This window comes from Ahaetulla prasina, chromosome 10 (assembly GCF_028640845.1).
Source record: "Ahaetulla prasina isolate Xishuangbanna chromosome 10, ASM2864084v1, whole genome shotgun sequence".
Classification (NCBI taxonomy): domain Eukaryota; kingdom Metazoa; phylum Chordata; class Lepidosauria; order Squamata; family Colubridae; genus Ahaetulla; species Ahaetulla prasina.
This window is the reverse complement of record NC_080548.1, coordinates 15189101-15207085: the sequence shown is the minus strand read 5'-3', so window position 1 is coordinate 15207085 and position 17985 is coordinate 15189101. Positions and strand designations below refer to the sequence as shown.

Below are 17985 nucleotides of genomic sequence, written 5' to 3'. Positions count from 1 at the left end.
GGATGAGGTACCAAGCAGAGGTGGGTTTCAGCAGGTTCTGACCAGTTCTGGAGAATTCTGGAGAGTTTGTAAATATTCTTCCCCCTTTCTTTGTTAACATTCTTAAATGTTTTAAAACTTCCCAGACTTACTGAGAGTCAAGGAGCCTATAAATTTAATAAATAATTATTATCATTATTAAAAAATAAAGTATTGCCATGAATAACTTGACTACACTACATTACAATTGAAGAGATAGGAATTACTACTTTCTTCAGTTTTTTAAAATGTTGGTTTATGGATATTAAAAGTTGGGTACAGTTCAGAGGTGGGTTTCAGCAGGTTCTGACCAGTTCTGAAGAACCGGTAGCGGAAATTTTGAGTAGTTCGGAGAACCGGTAGTAAGAATTCTGACTGGCCCTGCCCGCATCTATTCTCTGCCTCCCAAGTCCCAGCTGATCGGGAGGGAATGGGGATTTTGCAGTAACCTTCCCCTGGAGTGGGGTGGGAATGGAGATTTTACAGTATCCTTCCCAGAGGTGAAATGTTCTCAATTCTCACCGGATTGCCCAATCCGGTAGCGATGATGGGTGGTTCGGAGAAGCGGTAGCAAAAATCCCTGCCTCCACATGCCCAGCTGAACCGTGTGATCATCAGAAGTTTTTTTTTTTGGACCAAAAAAATGCTTTTAAAAGTTAAAGTTTAAAAGTTTAAAAGCTGGGATCATCAGAGGCCTTTAAAAGCATTTTTTCTACAACCTCTTCCGTAGAAAAAATGCTTTTAAAAGTAAAAAAAAAAAAGGTGGTCACGCCCACCCAGTCACATTACCCCCCCCCCACCAAGCCATGCCCACAGAACCGGTAGTAACAAATTTTACATTTTTTTTTAATTTGAATTTATATCCCGCCCTTCTCCGAAGACTCAGGGTGGCTTACATTGTGTTAAGCAATAGTCTCATCCATTTGTATATTATATACAGATTTTATTGCCCCCAACATTCCGGGTCCTCATTTTACCTGCCTTATAAAGAAAGGATGGAAGGCTGAGTCAACCTTGGGCCTGGTGGGACTTGAACCTGCAGTAATTGCAGGCAGCTGTGTTTAATAACAGGCTATCTTACAGCCTGAGCCACACCGCGGCCCTTTTTTAACTGATCCTTCCACTGCCACGCCCACCAAGCCACGCCCACCAAGGCATGCTACGCCCACCAAGCCACAGAACTGGTAGCAAAAAAATTTGAAGCCCATCACTGGTACCAAGACAGACATGGTGCATAATGGGGGGTCCTCCTGGATTTGTTGCACAGATTCATCTTTATGACAATTTATTTATTTAGAAACTGGACTAGATTTTTAAATTTTGAATTGGTTTTAATTGGGGATTTTATTATGTGTATTGCTATTTTAATTATTCGGCCATTTAGAATAAGTTTTTTAATGTATGTTTTATCCTGTATTTATATGTATTTTATCTGGCTGTGAACCGCCCTGAGTCCCTAGGGAGATAGGGCGGTATAAAAATACGAAAAATAAATAAAATAAATAAATAAATAAATAAATAAATAAATAAATATTGCCATCTATGCACACATGGTTACTCAAGGCGGTTTACAAGGATATAAAAAAGGTATATCAAAGAAATAATTTCATTGTTTTTAATTGCATGTTCATCCACCCACAGAAATAAACATCGAAGGATTGCTCTACAATAAAAAGCATTGAACATTTCTTTAAATATTATTAAAACCAGGGGCGAAATCCAGCAGGTTCTGACAGGTTCCAGCGAAGCAGTAGCGGAAATTTTAAGTACTTCGGAGAACCGGCAAATACCACCTCTGGCTGGCCCCAGAGTGGGGGTGAGAATGGAGATTTTGCAATATCCTTCCCCCAGGAGTGGGGTGGGAATGGAGATTTTGCAGTATCCTTCCCTGCCACACCTACCAAGCCACGCCCACAGAACCAATAGTAAAAAAAAAATGAATTTCACCACTGATTAAAATGCAAAGTGAGAACATTAGAAGTTTCAAACAATGGACTCTCATCCTCTAATCTAGGGGTCTCCATCCTTGGCAACTTTAAGACCTGTGGACTTCAATTCCCAGAATTGAATTGGGAATTGAAGTCCACAGGTCTTACAATTGCCAAGGCTGGAGACCCCTAGTTCTAATCACTTTACAGAGATGTTGGTGGCCTAACATGGGGGAAAGAAGCGGGGAATAAAAGTGATAAATTCAAAGCTTCAGTCAGGTATTTTCACACATTTTATTGCAAATACATTTTATTGCAAACGAGAAAAGCATCCGCGAAGCTACCAGCGCGCCACTCCACGCCGGCCGCGAACTTGTATTATGGAATTTCCCATCCCACCCCCCCCATCAGAAGCGGTAACCGTAGCAACCGACGCCAAGCACGAGGAGGCGGGGCTAACGGGCCGTCTTTGACTTCTTCTCGTCGCGGATTGAAAGAGCCGGCTGCCAATCAAGGCGGACGAGTTCGACGGTTGGCCAAAAGCTTTCCGGAAGGGGTTGGGCAGAATGCGCTTTCTTTTCCGTTTCCGGTCACCGTCGTCGCGGTGTGTGTGCTGAGGTGAGCCGAGCGGCCCTTGAAGAGGGAAAAGGGAGCGTCTTCAGTCAAGCGATCCCGGCGTCATGGGGGCCAGCGGGGAAGAGGCTGCCGACAACGAGGAGCGATTCGACGGCATGTTGCTCGCCATGGCCCAGCAGCACCAGGGTGGCGTGCGTGAGGTAAAATGGAGGGCAGGAGCGGGCGGTCCTTTCTTTTCTACCTAACGGCCTTCCTTATTTTGGAGCCCCTTCGCCTCCGAGGCGTTTTCTTCCCTCACGGAATCACAGCGGGGGGGAGAGGGGCGGTTGTCCCACTTGGGAAACCCATCCCCCCGAAGCATTTCACGTGAGGAGAGGGAGAAGGTTGGTCTGAGCCGGCATCAATTGCAGGCCTGTCCTTCTCTTCGGCAAAGAGGCCCGGCAAAGTTAAAGTCCAGACGAGCCCTTGACAGACTTGAACATTGGGCGCTATCTAACAAAATGAAATTCAATGGTGAAAAAAGGAAGGTTCTACATTTAGGCCAGAAAACCAAACTGCACAGGTACCGTATATGTGGTACCTTGCTCAATAGTAGTAACTGTGAGAGGGATCTTGGAGTCCTAGTGGACAACCATTTAGATATGAGCCAGCAGTGTGCTGCAGCTGCCAAAAAAGCCAACACAGTTCTGGGCTGCATAAACAGAGGGATAGAATCAAGATCACGTGAAGTGTTAATACCACTTTATAATGCCTTGGTAAGGCCACACTTGGAATATTGCATTCAATTTTGGTCGCCACGATATAAAAAAGATGTTGAGACTCTAGAAAGAGTGCAGAGAAGAGCAACAAAGATGATTAGGGCACTGGAGGCTAAAACATATGAAGAATGGTTGCAGGAACTGGGTATGTCTAGTTCAGAGGTCTGCAACTTTAAACACTCGAAGAGCCGTTTCCCACAGAAAAGAAAACACCGGGAGCCACAAAACCTGGGTGGGCGTAGCCAGCTCAATGTCACTCACTTCTACTAGTCACATGACTTCCCCTAGTCACATCTTCCTAGCTGGTCATTAGGGCAGAGAACCAGTTGTTAAAAAACACCAGGAACCACAAAACCCTTTTGACATCTCTCTCCCTCTTTCCACCACCTCTCTGTTTCTCTGTCTCTGTCCTGGCCACTTCCCCAGCCCCCACTGTAGCTCTTACTTTCTCAGGCCAGGTAAGGAGTGACTGGAAGGGGAGGGGAGGGGCCAGCCAGTTATGGGATCACCCGGCAGGGAGCCACAGCAGAGGGCTTAAAGAGCCACATGCGGCTCCGGAGCCGCAGGTTGCTGACACCTGGTCTAGTTTAATGAAAAGAAGGACCAGGGGAGACATGATAGCTGTGTTCCAATATCTCAGGGGCTGCCACAAAGAAGAGGGAGTCAAGCTATTCTCCAAAGCACCTGAGGGCAGGACAAGAAGAATGGGCGGAAACTAATCAAGGAGAGAAGCAACCTAGAAATAAGGAGAAATTTCCTGACAAAACAATTAATCAGTGGAACAACTTGCCTCCAGAAATTATCCAACACTGGAAGTTTTTAAAGAGGAGATTGGATAACCATTTGTCTGAAGTGGTGCAGGGTTTCCTGCCTAAGCAGGGGGTTGGACTAGAAGACCTCCAAGGTCCCTTCCAACTCTGTTATTTTATTCTATTCAATAAATACACCACACCCCCAATTCTCGAAGAAAAAATCTGTACAAAATCCCCAAAATGGTTTTAAAATGTGGAACTTGTATCTGTTTCGGGGAAAGCCAAGGAAGGTAAGCCTGTATCTGAGTCTTTATGAGGTGAAGATTCCCACGTTGAACGGTGGCACTAAAGCAGGGGTCTCCAACCTTGGCAACTTTAAGACTTGTGGACTTCAACTCCCAGAATTCCTAAGCCAGCAAAGGTTTTTAGTTGTGCTACTGGATGTTTTGTTGTGATTTAGTGGCTTCTATGGCATTTTAAGACTGGCACTGTTTCTTCTGTGATTGGTTGCCACTGTAATTTCTAATGCATTCCAGAAAATATCCCCTGATGAATGATCTCTTTGAGGGTCTGTATCCTGGCTACCAGTAATCTCCAGCTCTTTTTGATTCTGGACCAGTTATAGCCCAAATGGGCATATTGTGTAGTGGCTCATAGTTGTACAATACTGCTATTCAGAGCTGTTGGTTGAAAATGAATGAACTGGATCTCTGTATAGTCCAGAGATGGAATTTATGAATCAAGCTAGGCCATGGCTTGCTTAATGGTGGCTTATTGAACCTAACCATTTGGGAGGATGGGATTAGATGAAGTACACCTCCTGAGTGAAAGGCAAAATACAAATTTAACAAATATAATGCATGGGGTGGTGGTATCACACGCACCTGCGCAGGATGGGTGGGGGAGTCGCATGCGCAGGGCAGCATGGGGAGGGGGGGTTGCGCACACATGTGCAGGGGGCAGTGCATGCATGAGAGGCAGGATATATAATGCTCCTACCTCCTATTTTTTTTTCCAGCACAACCCTGTGAGGTGAGCTGAGCTGAGAAAGAATGGTTAGCTAGTCCAAAGTCACTAGTCAGTTTTCCTGCCTAAGGGAGGACTAAAACTCACTGTCAAAAAACTCAGTTTTGATTCCAACACCTTAACCAGTACACTAAACAGGCTCTCCACAAGCAACCTGGGTAGGTGGGTCACTTCTATATGTTTTTATGTACAAAATATATTCATCATGTAGGTTGAAATGTGAACTACTTATCCTTGATTATGGTACTTTTGTTCCTTACAGCTTGTGAATACCTTTTTCAGTTTCCTGAGACGCAAAACTGATTTCTTTGTGGGGGGAGAAGAAGGCGCTGCTGAGAAGGTATATGATTTGGATTATAAAGATATTTTTCTGTTTAAGGAAGATTGAAATATTTCCCACAGTGTGCTTTTAAATCTCCCATTTTTGCTTGATTTTGTTGTATTGCGATTCCATCCCATTCAGTTGCTGGCTCTGGAAAGAAACTAGAGAGGCCACATTATGTTATGTCTGACCTTAATTGAGCAGGTTTATTTCAGAGTATGACAATAATAGATGTTTTGGGTTATTTTGTTTGATTAAGCTTTGACCAAAGGCTGGTTGAAAAGCTAGCATGTCAAAAATGTATTGGTCTGACTCAGACACCTGAGGAACAATAATACAATTTTACTTTATTTGTTCTCTCCTGGAAAGTACTAAGTCCACTTCTTCAACAGTGGTTTGTTCCCAAAGAGCAGAGTTTCTCTAACCTGATTTTGTGAAATGTTCTACATGATCCACTCTTATGCCAAATCACTCTTTGTTTCACTGATAGAGTGATGGGGCAGTATGAGACATCATTTTTTAAATTTTATTTTAACAACTCTTCTGTAAGTGTTCCAAACAATGTTTTGTGAACTTTTATAATTTGTAATCCATTCAGTATGAGTGAACAGTTTAAATAGAATATTTAATTTATGAAACTATTTAGATTTTAAAAATATGCTCACGCCATTTTATATATTTCTTCTAAATATTATAACTACTTACACAGCCTTTCAAAAGTGGCTGTCACATTCCCTGAAAGATGTACAGTGTTGGCTCATACCTTTTGTCTTCAAAAATCAATCAAAGTCTGTTTTTAATGGTGGTACAGTATAGGAAATTGGAAAGTAATTCTTACAGGTGTACATGTATATAGTATTTAAATCTTGTGGAGTTAAGTAAACATATAGGTACCTTAGTACAGCAGAAGTTAGGGAATAGAGGATACTTTTCTATTGTGCTGCAATAGAAGAAGTATCTAGAACAGTACTGTTTAAAACTGTTTGCTCCTTAAATTAGTAAAATGAGTATTCCATTAAAGTAATAAAACCATTAGAATCTAAACTCAGATTTTGTTAAATGAGGAAGCCAGCAATTACTAAGCTCTTATATAAAGGCTAAAATGTTCAGTTGTTCACCACTTAAAGAGAATGCTTCTTCTGTCCCTTTTTTTTTCAAATTAGCAGTAGACAAGGTCAGAAGTTGGCATGCGTCTCCAACATGTCACCATCCAAAGGGCAAAATAGATTATAGTGCACTTCTGTTCACGACCCTTGGCTGTTGCAGTAGCTGTGAAGGTCACCCATCACTGGGAACCCTTGAAATTAAGCCGGTTGTGCAGTCAAATGATTGTGTCACCACTTGGAGCAAACACACTGTAGCCCTGACCCTCAGGACTTCTCTAAACTGTGGACAAAGGTGGCCCCTGTTCTTTCCTACTGCACACTCTTTGGAAAGGAGCAGATCAGTTTTATTATTCTAAAAAGCTTTCAACAACTATAAGTTTCCTGTTACATTCCTTTTTGGAGGAAAAACAAAATTTTAATGAGTAGTGACTGTGAATCTTTGCCTTAAATAAACTTTACAGGTGTGACACCCTTATCTCCCTGTAAAAACAAATGGAGAGGAGAAAGAATAGTTTTACAATGTGGGCTACAGTTTTAATTTTTTAAGTCTCAGTCCTGATTTCCCTCATTGGAGAAATTTGGGGGGCGAGGGGCGGGAGCAGTCCTGAACATTCTATCTTTTGAAAGAGATTCCCCCATTTGTTTTTTATCTCTGCCAAGTAAACCACATGGAGGCAGTCATCAGCTATGGAGCTTAAATTGAGATAATTTTTAGTGCTTGTGTAATTGAGAAGGATCGTGCCCATTATATTACTTTTCTATTCTCTCACCTCAGTTAATCACAGAGACTTTCAGTCGCCACAACAAACTTGCTCTGAAAGCCCAGAAAGAGAAGAAAGCTCGACAAGAAGCAGAACAGCGGGAAAAAGCGGAACAAGCCGCCAAACGTGCCAAAGAAACTAAACAAGAAGACAGTGAGCCAAGGATTAAGGAGCTGACCGATGAGGAGGCAGAAAGATTGCAACTGGAAATAGACCAGGTGTGAATCTGCTTCCTTCTATTGGTGGGGCATAATACAACTGCGATATATTTGGAAAATCCCCTTTTTAATTTTTACATGGCCCATTCAGTGCTACCATTTGTATTGGATATGCATGATGATGTGGGATTACTGCTATTGCTAAACTGCTTAAATGTGCATATCACAAATAAAATAGGCTACTCTTTTGAAACAGAACAAAGAGAAGAAAGAAAATGATGCAACGAACATACCAGTCAAGTCTGCTGAAAATCAAGTGGAATCTCCTGAATCCAGCAAGCAAGTAATGCATTTTTCAAGATTTTAACTGCTGGCAGAAAAGACAGTTGCTGATCTGTTTGCTATTTCATTGTTTTAAGATGGTTGAAAATAAGGAAGATGTTAGGCATAATACTATAACTACAACATGAAATTCTAGCATTTATTCAAGTACTGGTACATGCCAGAGGACACCCCATCCCCTCCCTATCTCCAGATTGACTTTGTGCAAAAGGACCTTTGCAGTGTATTTTTAAAACCTGGCTTAAGCAGAGAAGACTTTTAAGAAAGTTGAACCATATATGTAGAATAGCTGAATTGCCATCTCTACAAATAATGCAGTAAACAGAAAATATCCGTCGTTAAAAAGTTCTGAAATGTATTTTATGTACATTCCTATATTATATAAGGATACTGATGAAGAAGAGGAAGATGAGAAGGACAAAGGCAAACTTAAGCCAAACTCTGGAAATGGAGCAGACCTGCCAAATTACAGGTGGACGCAAACTCTTTCTGAACTGGATGTAAGTTGTAGATTTTGAAGTACATGCTATGTTTTACGTAATAGTCTCTGCTTCTTATGAGGAAAATGAATCTGAGAAATATTTAATTGTGATTCATAAGTCTCTTAAATCTGACTATGAGAATCCACAAATTAATGAATAGCTGTTTCACTTTCTTTTAGAATTGGTCACAGAATGTTATTCTATGTCAGGAATATTACAGTAAGCAGAACTGTAGTGAAATAGAGTGTTATAAGTGTAGAGAAGAACAACAAAGATGGTGAGGAGTTTACCTTCAGTGAAAAAGTTAAATAACTGAGTATGTTTAGGCTAAAGAAGAGAAGGCTAAGGAAAGACATGGTACTGTCAGTTTTGGAAGACAATTTTCTTTTTTGCTTCTTAACTGCCACATATTTTAGCTGGGGAAGTTGGGAGGGGGATGTTGTTGGAATGGTAGAAAGTTAGTCATAACATTCCGTATTCAAGGACTTTTGCCTGCGTCTGATGGAGACTGCCTGAAGATTGTATCCAGTTGAGTGTGAAGAGTTGGACAATGTGATGAACTTGTGGATGTGGGGCAGGGCTGTGAACTGTCAACTGGGTGTGGAAAACCTGGAAGCTTTCAGATTCGGGTTTTCCTAGCTGTGCCAACATGACATGTCTAATAAATTGGAACTCTGAGGAACCTCAAGCCTCAGAGCTTTATTTTGTTGGGGGTGTTCCTTGGAACCCTGACAGGTACAGTAGAACCTCTGGTCACGACCATAATTCGTTCCATAACTTTGGTTGCAACCCAAATTGGTTGTGACCCCGAACCTAATTTCGGAGCGCTGCCTGACCAATGCAGCTCCTTCAGATGGAGCCCCCAAGGCTGCAGTCCCTTCCCTGGACTGAAGGCAGCCTTCTGACTTGCAGGGCCCCCCCTCCGGTTGCATCTCCGTTCCAAGCTGAGGATTGGAGCCAAATTCCCCAAAAGGAGCAACTTGGGAGTAGCGGGGCTTCCCCCCACGCGAGCAGACGAGACTGGTTCGGGCAGCGCCTGGGGCTCAAAGGCCCTCTTCCTCCAGCCTTGGGATGGGTACCACTTCCTATCCTGTTTCCAAGAGATTTAATTCTCTCTCTCTCTCTCTCTCTCTCTCTCTCTCTCTCTCTCTCTCTCTCTCTCTCTCTCTCTGTGCCTCCTGTTCCTGGAGATGCCTGCCACCAGCCCCTCCCTTTCTCTCCTGCATACTTGTGGGCATCTCTGTCTCGGGCATGCATTAGTATCTGCCCCATGTAGCCGAATCTGGAATGGGCAGGTGCAACAAGCACTCCGCACCGGCTTTCTCCTCGGCTCTAAGCAGAACAACGCCCTTCGCAAGCCGCCCTTCCCTCTGGCACTCACATCATCTGCCCAAGGGTTGCTTTGGTCCCCAGAGCCCAAACAGAGCCACTCTCAATTCACATGGACAAAAGGAAAGGGTGCCGGCATTCCTGCCACCACCAGTGAGACCAATGCTGCTGTTTTCAAGCCTTGGAGAGTCTGGGGCTCTGGGTCTATTACCCCCACCGCACCCCAAAGCTGTAGCTGGTACTTGCTGGCAGGCTTACTTTTTTCCAAGCTGGGGTTGCTCACTGCGCTGAGAAAAGTACAGCGAACCAGTGCCTGGGGCTCAAAAGTCCTCTTCCTCCAGCCTTGGGACAGGCGCTGCTTCCTATTCTGCTCCACGCCCCGCTTTGGGGAAGCCCGGCCAGGCGCCACATGTCGTGTCTTGTAGAGGACAGGGAAATGCTGCATCCCTGCTTCCTGCAGTGACTGCTGGCCTCTCTTGTGCACCCGCCGCTGCAGTCGGGTACGCGAAGGGAACACGCTCCACATGCAGGCCAAGGGTAAAACCTGCGAGTGGGCTGAGGAGAAGATGACCAGCGACAATTTGCTCTGCAACCGCAAGCCAAAACAGACAGTGGGGCAGAGTAAGCGCATCCAGGGAAAATCGGCTGCGGCCATGTTTGATCACCACCCGAGTATGTGTTCGTGACCAGATTCAAAAATGTTGTGTATTTTTTGGTCGTAACCCGATTTGGTCGTGGTCAGATGCATCAGTGACCAGAAATTCTACTGTAGTAGTTTTCTAGTGCTTAAAGGGCTGTTATAGGGAAAGATCCTCTGATGCTTGAAGGTAGGACAAGAACCAGGGGATGGCAGCTTTACAGAGTAATATTGAAACTTGAAATAAGGAAGAATTCCCTGAACACAAGAAGTAATTAACAGTGGAACAGTTTGTCTTGTGAATCATGGGTGCTTCATTGATGGAAGTATTCAGATATGTACACTGAGAGCATATGGACCAAAACAAATTCCTTGTGTGTCCAATCACACTTGGCCAATAAATTCTATTCTATTCTATTCTATTCTATTCTATTCTATTCTATTCTATTCTATTCTATTCTATTCTATTCTATTCTATTCTATTCTATTCTATAAAGCCATTTATCTGCATTGGTTTGAGGATTCCTGGTCTGGGCAGGAGGATAGATAGAAGACTTCCAAGGTCCCTTGCAATCCTAGGATTCTATTAATAGCGATCTGTATGTTTTCCTTGCTTGAGGTTTTCGTGAAGAATTCACTGTTCTCTTTTCCTGTTTTCTCTAGTTGGCCATCCCATTCAATGTGAGCTTCAAACTGAAGGGAAAAGATATGGTGGTTGATATACAGAGGCGTCACCTGAAGGTGGGCTTAAAGGGCCATCCCCCCATGATTGATGGAGACCTATACAATGAGGTGAAGGTGGAGGAGAGCTCATGGCTGATTGAGGATGGAAAAATAGTCACAGTGCACTTGGAAAAGGTACAAAGCAAATGTTTCTGGGTTTTGGTGAAAGGATGATTTTGCAAGAGTTCTTGCAAATTATATGCTGATTGTTTTATATTTAATACCTGTTTAGCATAGCTAACACCCCAAATAAGATGTATGCAATAATATTGTGATGAGACAGAGGAATAAGATGCCTCAGGATCCACAGATAACAAAAGTTACATTCTTATGGCATATCCCACATCCAAAAAAACTGATATATTCTACATAATAATATTTCTCTTTTCCCTGCAGATCAACAAGATGGAATGGTGGAACAAGTTAGTCCAAACGGACCCAGAGATTAACACCAAGAAAATTAACCCTGAGAATTCAAAAGTAAGTGATTCTTTGGTCAGGTTTTGTTTTAGCTCAAAAGAGTCTTGCTGGACCGTTTGTGGCCCATATTTCACTTCTGGAATGGATTAGTGGATGTGGATGTGGCCCAGGCAGGACACTCTTCACATACACACAGGGATCATTGCATGGCAAAGAATTTTAACTCTGCCATCTCCTCCAAACCCCCCACCCCCACTTCCTGTGATTGCTACTGGAAGTAGGAGTTATCCTAACTGCTAACGTGAATAAGGGCAGAGCAGATCCCTGCTGCTCACCTGGTATGGGTTAAAATGCACCCACAATTGGCCTACGCCAAGTGCCTGATCTTCGGACCTTTCGCCGTGAGCTAAAAACATACATATTTATTCAAGCTGGACTGGCATAATGGTTTTTTAACATCTTAATTGGGTTTTATTATTGTGGGGTTTAAAATTTTTTAAAATTTAAAATTTAAATTTTTAAACATTGGCCTTTTTGTAATATGTTTTATTTTAAATTTTGATTTTAATTGTATATATATTGTGTTTTATTTAGGCTGTACACCGCCCTGAGTCCTTCGGGAGAAGGGCGGTATAAAAATTTGATAAATAAATAAATAAATACAATTCAGAGAGTAGGCAGCCATACACTGTCTTTAGCCTCCTGTGATAGAGAAAGATCAGGGTCACTGCATTTCACAGTTGAAATATTTAATTGTTAGCAGCAGGATGGAATCCGTTACTTTATTGAATTGTAACCACAGTCTGATTCAACAAATGGCAGCATCTGACTGACAGTCCCAGGCAGGATTCCTTTTTTTAAAAAAGTTTTTTATTTTCCATAATAATTCCCACAATTTGACCAGTGTACAGTACAATCACTTATCCAACAATCGGTCCTATACTCAAATTATGCTCAATCGGGCCTGCTCAGTCACCACTCCCTTCCTTAATCTTTTCTACCCTTCTCATCCTTCTTCTACTTTCCCCACCATCCTCCTCCTCACTTTCCTACTTCCCCTCCTCCTTCCCACTTCTCACTTCCATCCTTTCTAACCCTCTATCTTCCCCTCCTTCTTCTCGTCCTATCCTTTCTTCCCCCTCCCTTCTTTCCTACCTACCTACCTGCCCACCTACTTTCTTCCTTCTTTACTCCTCTTTCCTTACCCTTTCCCTTCTGGAGTGGTTACCGAGCAGCCCTGACTTACACCATTCCAACTTATTTAATTCTACCATTATTCCTGTACAATGGCAATCCATCAATTTATAATCTTCCCCCTCCCAATTCCCCACTCCCCGAAACTTTCCAGAACAGAATACAGGGCATAGTAACTAACAAACATAATCTAAAATATAACATAAAACATATTCCACTTCACACCATCACATTATCAATTCCCTTCTTTCTTAAACTCTAATACATAGGAATTCCTAACTTCACTCAAAAACTAATTGGTATTTTTTAATCTGATACTATATTTTGAATATAATCGATCCACTTTCTCCATTCCAAAATATATTTTTCTTGTGTATAGTCTTTCAAGTAGGCAGAAATTTTTGTCATTTCTGCTAAATTTGATACTTTACTAATCCATTCTCCAATTGTAGGTAAGTCTTCTTTCTTCCAATATTGTGCAATCAATAATCTTGCAGCAGTTATTAAATTCAAAATCAGTTTTGTCTCTATAACAGTACAATCTGGAATTATTCCTAATAAAAAGAACTGTGGAATAAACTTGATCTTCTTTTTCAAAATGTTTCTTTCCAAATATTCAAGTAAATTTACAATTTGTCTCATATTATATCTCATCTGCCTTCCCTTAATAAATCCTGTTTGATCATCTTGTATTATTTGAGTCATCGGTGGCATCAATCTATTCGCTAATATCTTAGCAAATATCTTATAATCAGTATTTAAAAGCGATATTGGCCTATAATTCTCTGGTTTAACACCATCTCGATCTTCAGGATTCCTTTTTGTTAGCCCTTTGAAGTAGGTCAGGGCAAGAAAAAAAACACTGGGGAGGTTCCAGGAATTTTATGCTATTGTAAGGTTTATTAACAGTTTGAAAGCCAATATAGCAGCTTAACAGCTTGCTCATATCTTTTTCAAGGTCAGCTCTTAATTCCTTTACAGTTAGTACTTGGATGGGAAACCTTTCCAGGGCATAGTTTCCAAACATCCAAGAAGAAAGGAGCGGCAAACTGGTTTTAAAAAAACAACAAAAAAACTACTGTACAATCTAATGTGTGTTTTCCTAAGCAAGTCTTAGTTTCTTTTTTATATGCTGTTCCTGGCAAGCAAAGAATTCCTCCTTCAAACGTTTAGATAAGTTTCAAGGGCTGTCTCTTTGGAGTTCTTGTTCAGTGGCCTTGACGAGGGGCTGCTGCTGCTGCTGCTAAATATACAGCAGTGAAAACCAAGGAATAGAATAGAAGACAGTTTTGGTGGTTGTGGAACCAAAGGGGGGGGAGGGGGAAACAGTCTTTCCTTGCTATGTATACAAGTATTATTAATGTGAATTTATTAAGTGGTATCTAGAAAGTGAGCCACAAATGTGAAGAATTAACATGAATTTCTGTAATACATTTCTCTCAATTTCCAAGTTATCAGACTTGGATAGCGAAACACGCAGCATGGTTGAGAAAATGATGTATGATCAGCGGCAGAAATCAATGGGGCTTCCCACATCGGACGAGCAAAAGAAGCAGGACATACTGAAAAAGTGAGTAAGGCCAGTTTCCCACTGTGAAGAAGGGAGCAACAACTTGTTTTCCAGGCTTGCCTCCTAATAGGGGGAGAAGGCCCTGCAGCATTTATAAGGACAGCCCAGCAAGTAAGTGCGATGTAGAGACTACGAAGCCAGGCAGTACCATCTCGGCCTGAACTATGACGTGGTGTCTCTGCCTCTAATCTCCATGTGCCTCCAAATCAGATAACACACCGCTCACTAGACAATCATGCGTTTTATTGTTTTATTGCCCTGCTTGTCAGAGATCTCAGTAGAAGCTTCTGTGAGTAATTCCCCTTTTAAGGCCAGATAGGGTGATGGCATCAAGTTGCAAGCTGGGTAACTAAAGGTCAAACATTTTTCATCAGTCATTCTAAATAGCTCAAGCAGAGAAAAGGGATAAAGCCAGAAGTGGGGGCAATTTCTGACTCTTTCCCTGGCTAATCTCCATAGGCACAGTGTCACGGCTTGGATATGAGGCCTTTTTCTAGTATCAGTAGTGGCGTATTCAAACAAGCAATGCTTTTCAGAAAATATATAATTTTTGTTTTGGATGTTGCACTGCAGTTTAGCCCTGTCACTCCACCGAGTTACGAGCTGTTTGCCTTCCTCCTCCTCCTCCTCCTCCTCCTTCCAAGCTCTCCACTGTGTCTCTTCTTTGGGTCTTAGTTCTTCCACTGTGTGTGAGATCATTAAGGGTGTTCTTAGTTAATAATTCAGCTGTTTTACAGATTGGCTCATTAAGAAGTCTTGGAAAAGTGCCATTCGGCCCCAACGATATTCTTAATTTGTCTGTTAGCTCTAAAACTTTACCCTTTGCCCTTCTGCTGGGTAACGTTTTCAGATAGTGTGGAAAAAAGTGACCCCATGAAATAGTCACAGGTGTCCTCTCCCAGTAGGTTGGATAAATAACGTATCAGTAAATAAAACAATTAAGGGGAGTTGGGAATGGTGCACTTTCAGGTGATCGGTGTGTGCTCTGAGCTTAGTAAGTTAGAGTCAGTAAGTTTTGTAAGAGTTTGTAAGTAACTCCGTGCCTCTGTTCCTATGTATTTCAGTGGGACAGTTAGGGGGCAGAAGCCTTCCTTCTATAAAATGGGAGCTTTATCCTGGTCTTACATAAATGTAATTGTATGAACTCCACCAACTACATAGACTTCAAGAATGTAAAAGCGTTTAAAGCTTGAAAATAATACTAAGTACTAAACATGAGCTAACACTGCTAACTGGCATTTGCTGAGACAATTGTAATGGGAAAAGGATGTCAAAAGTGCTATTTCTGAACAGTATGATTTTCAAAACCTCTAATAAAAAATGTTCCGTTCAAGTGATGCACAAACAATATTTGCTTGCATTGGAAAATTTGTATTTAATTGGAGCTAATTGTTCCTAAGGTCAATATCTGATTAATTTGTCATTGCTGGTTTACAACTACTGGGTTCCATAATAGGACAGTTTTACTGATAGTGTGAAGGACAGAGCTGATGTGATTCTACATAAGTCATGGCCAGTAATGCCACAGTGATAGCTTAGAAATTTGTTACCTTACAAAATGGCAATTTCTGTATTTTATTTTTCTATAATATATTACTATAAATAATAATTAAATTATTTATTATTGCTTTTGCCTGGACTGGTCACTTCCCCTTTTTTGGAAAGGTACATTCCTTCCAGAGACTAGTGTTTTTTGATTTAAAAAAAAGAAAAAGAGTTGTGTCTGAAACTGGATTTCCCTTACTACCTAATGATGTTTTGGGCATTATTCTTCTAAGGCAGGGCTGTCAAACTCCCGGCCCATGGGCTGGATACATGCTGGCCACGTCCAGTTTAGCGAAGGGGTGAAAAGTCCCGATATATCATGTGACACCACCGTGACAACGTGAGTTAGACACCCCTGGTCTAAGGTATCTTTTCTGAGACCTTGTTTTATATGCAGCAGTCAAACTACCTATTATCAACAATTAGAAACTGTTTCTTTCCACTTTAGTGCTGGGAGAGGGAACTGGGGCTGAGAGACGTAGATGCTGATACTCTTTAACCCTGTCAACTAATATTCCTTTCTCTCCTTTTGCAGGTTCATGGAACAGCATCCAGAAATGGATTTTTCAAAAGCAAAATTCAATTAATACAGTTTCCCCTATTTTTTTTTCTCCTATCCTGACAAACATTCAAAATTTGAAGAGCAAGAAATACCTTTCGGACAATGCATATACTCACTCCATTTTAGGGTTAAAAAGTAATTGTACTAGTAACTCCATATAGAATACTGCTTAGACTTCTGGATTTTCAACAGCCGCATCAGTTATCAGAAGTCTGTCCTTCATCTTTGTAAGGAAATATTTTAGGGAGACGAAGGATTGAAATAAATGGGAGCTGTATTACACAATAATTGCTTTCCCTTGGGCTTCTCTTAGTTTTGGAAAATCTGGGAAGATATCATTTAAAAATTTTTTTATAGTTTTGCTCCTAAATAAAGAGCTGGAAGTCCTACCTTCAAAATAACATCACTCTTTTGTTTCAAAAACCAAGCAACCACTATACACTTATAACTCTGTATAACTGGGAACGGCTTCAGAATCAGTCAAAGCGCTGACCATCTTTAAATATCTTTGGCATGTTCCCTTTGAGCGATCACTCCAAGGTGTAGCAGTGCAAGAATGGATAGATACAGGCTGCTATATAGAGGTTACAGCGAGGAGCAGCTTCATCACAGATCCATGTATCTGACACTCATTACTATTTATTATTTTCAGAATTAACATGGCAATCATGAGTAGTGAAACCTGGAGTACGTTTGTCCAGGATTTGGGATAGATTGCAAGAATGCTATGCTCTTTAACGTGATACCTTGTTCTTATTTTAATTCCTGTCAATGTTATTGTCCTCCACTGTTTTCCCCAAGCTGTTTTGTAACTTATCTCAGAGCTTCGATGGGAATAGACTCCAAGGTTTAGGAAGCTACAAAATGCTTCACTGGGCAGCACATTGACACATTATTTCTGTTGCAATCTTGAAGTTGGGGAATTTCAAATCCGGTCCACATCCAAGGAAAATTACGGTTATTATATCACTGGATTCCACCAAGGAATCTAAGGAGTTATGCTCATCTTAAGTCAATCTCACGAATTGTGTTGACATGAGAAAATGAGATGTCAACAATAACTGAGGCTCTTCCCCTCTTAAAGGGAACGAAATGAAGAAGAAGCAGGAGGTCTCTGGCTTGCTGAAAATGAGCTGCCCACCTTGTCAGATCTGTTTTTTTCCCAGAATTGGACATGTCGGTCAAGAACATTTTGTTCTGTTTTGTTGCCTACAAATAGCTCGTATTGTGCATGCACGATTAAAAAGGTGATGCTTTCATGCATTGTCAAACTCATGATTATCGGGGGACCCAGGAGCAAGCTATCCAAGATGAGTAGCAGCTCTAAATAAACTTCTGTATCTTTCTGCTCTCTTAATACGTTTGTCAGTTGTTGTTTGACTCGACTGAAGAAAATGAACAATAACGGAATACAAGGCTACTTCCAGAATGCTAGATAGCCTCCAGCAATGTATAAACTGGAAAAGGGGAGTATACTTTGGGTTTCCCATAGTAATGTCTTTTGGAAGTTTTGGGAGTAGAGAGTCCAGTATTTCAAGCTGGGAACTCTGAACCTTGCAGTTATACCACATCTGGAAGATTGAAAACATCTGGAAAAAATAGTCAATTTCCATCAGCTCTAGACCATCAGATGTTTTAAACACTTCAGTGTTTCTTTCCTGCTAGAAACTACACATTCCTTTCTTCTCAGGCTGTGGAGACCAATGACCAGAGGGGGGGGGGATGTGCTTGATTCATTGGCATATCTATTGATGGTGTGCATGCTCCAAATCCCCA

The 17985-nt window shown here is 41.5% G+C and overlaps 1 protein-coding gene across 1 annotated transcript; it reads left to right on the top strand.

Annotated features, from left to right (window-relative positions):
- The first annotated feature begins 2518 nt into the window (after positions 1-2518).
- NUDC (nuclear distribution C, dynein complex regulator) lies at positions 2519-17566 on the top strand. The gene is made up of 9 exons (XM_058196179.1): positions 2519-2722; positions 5321-5398; positions 7262-7465; positions 7662-7748; positions 8134-8247; positions 10859-11053; positions 11315-11398; positions 13984-14102; positions 16183-17566. The coding sequence occupies exons 1-9, from the start codon at positions 2627-2629 to the stop codon at positions 16232-16234; spliced, it is 1029 nt and encodes a 342-aa protein (XP_058052162.1). The 5' UTR covers positions 2519-2626; the 3' UTR covers positions 16235-17566.
- Positions 17567-17985: the final 419 nt, after the last annotated feature.

Excerpts from the sequence above, each read along its gene's own strand:
- NUDC (XM_058196179.1), top strand. The coding sequence starts at position 2,627 with ATGGGGGCCAGCGGGGAAGAGGCTGCCGACAACGAGGAGCGATTCGAC. Across the intron at positions 7,466-7,661 it reads TGCAACTGGAAATAGACCAG|AACAAAGAGAAGAAAGAAAA; the intron begins GTGTGAATCTGC and ends CTTTTGAAACAG. Across the intron at positions 11,054-11,314 it reads TCACAGTGCACTTGGAAAAG|ATCAACAAGATGGAATGGTG; the intron begins GTACAAAGCAAA and ends TTTTCCCTGCAG.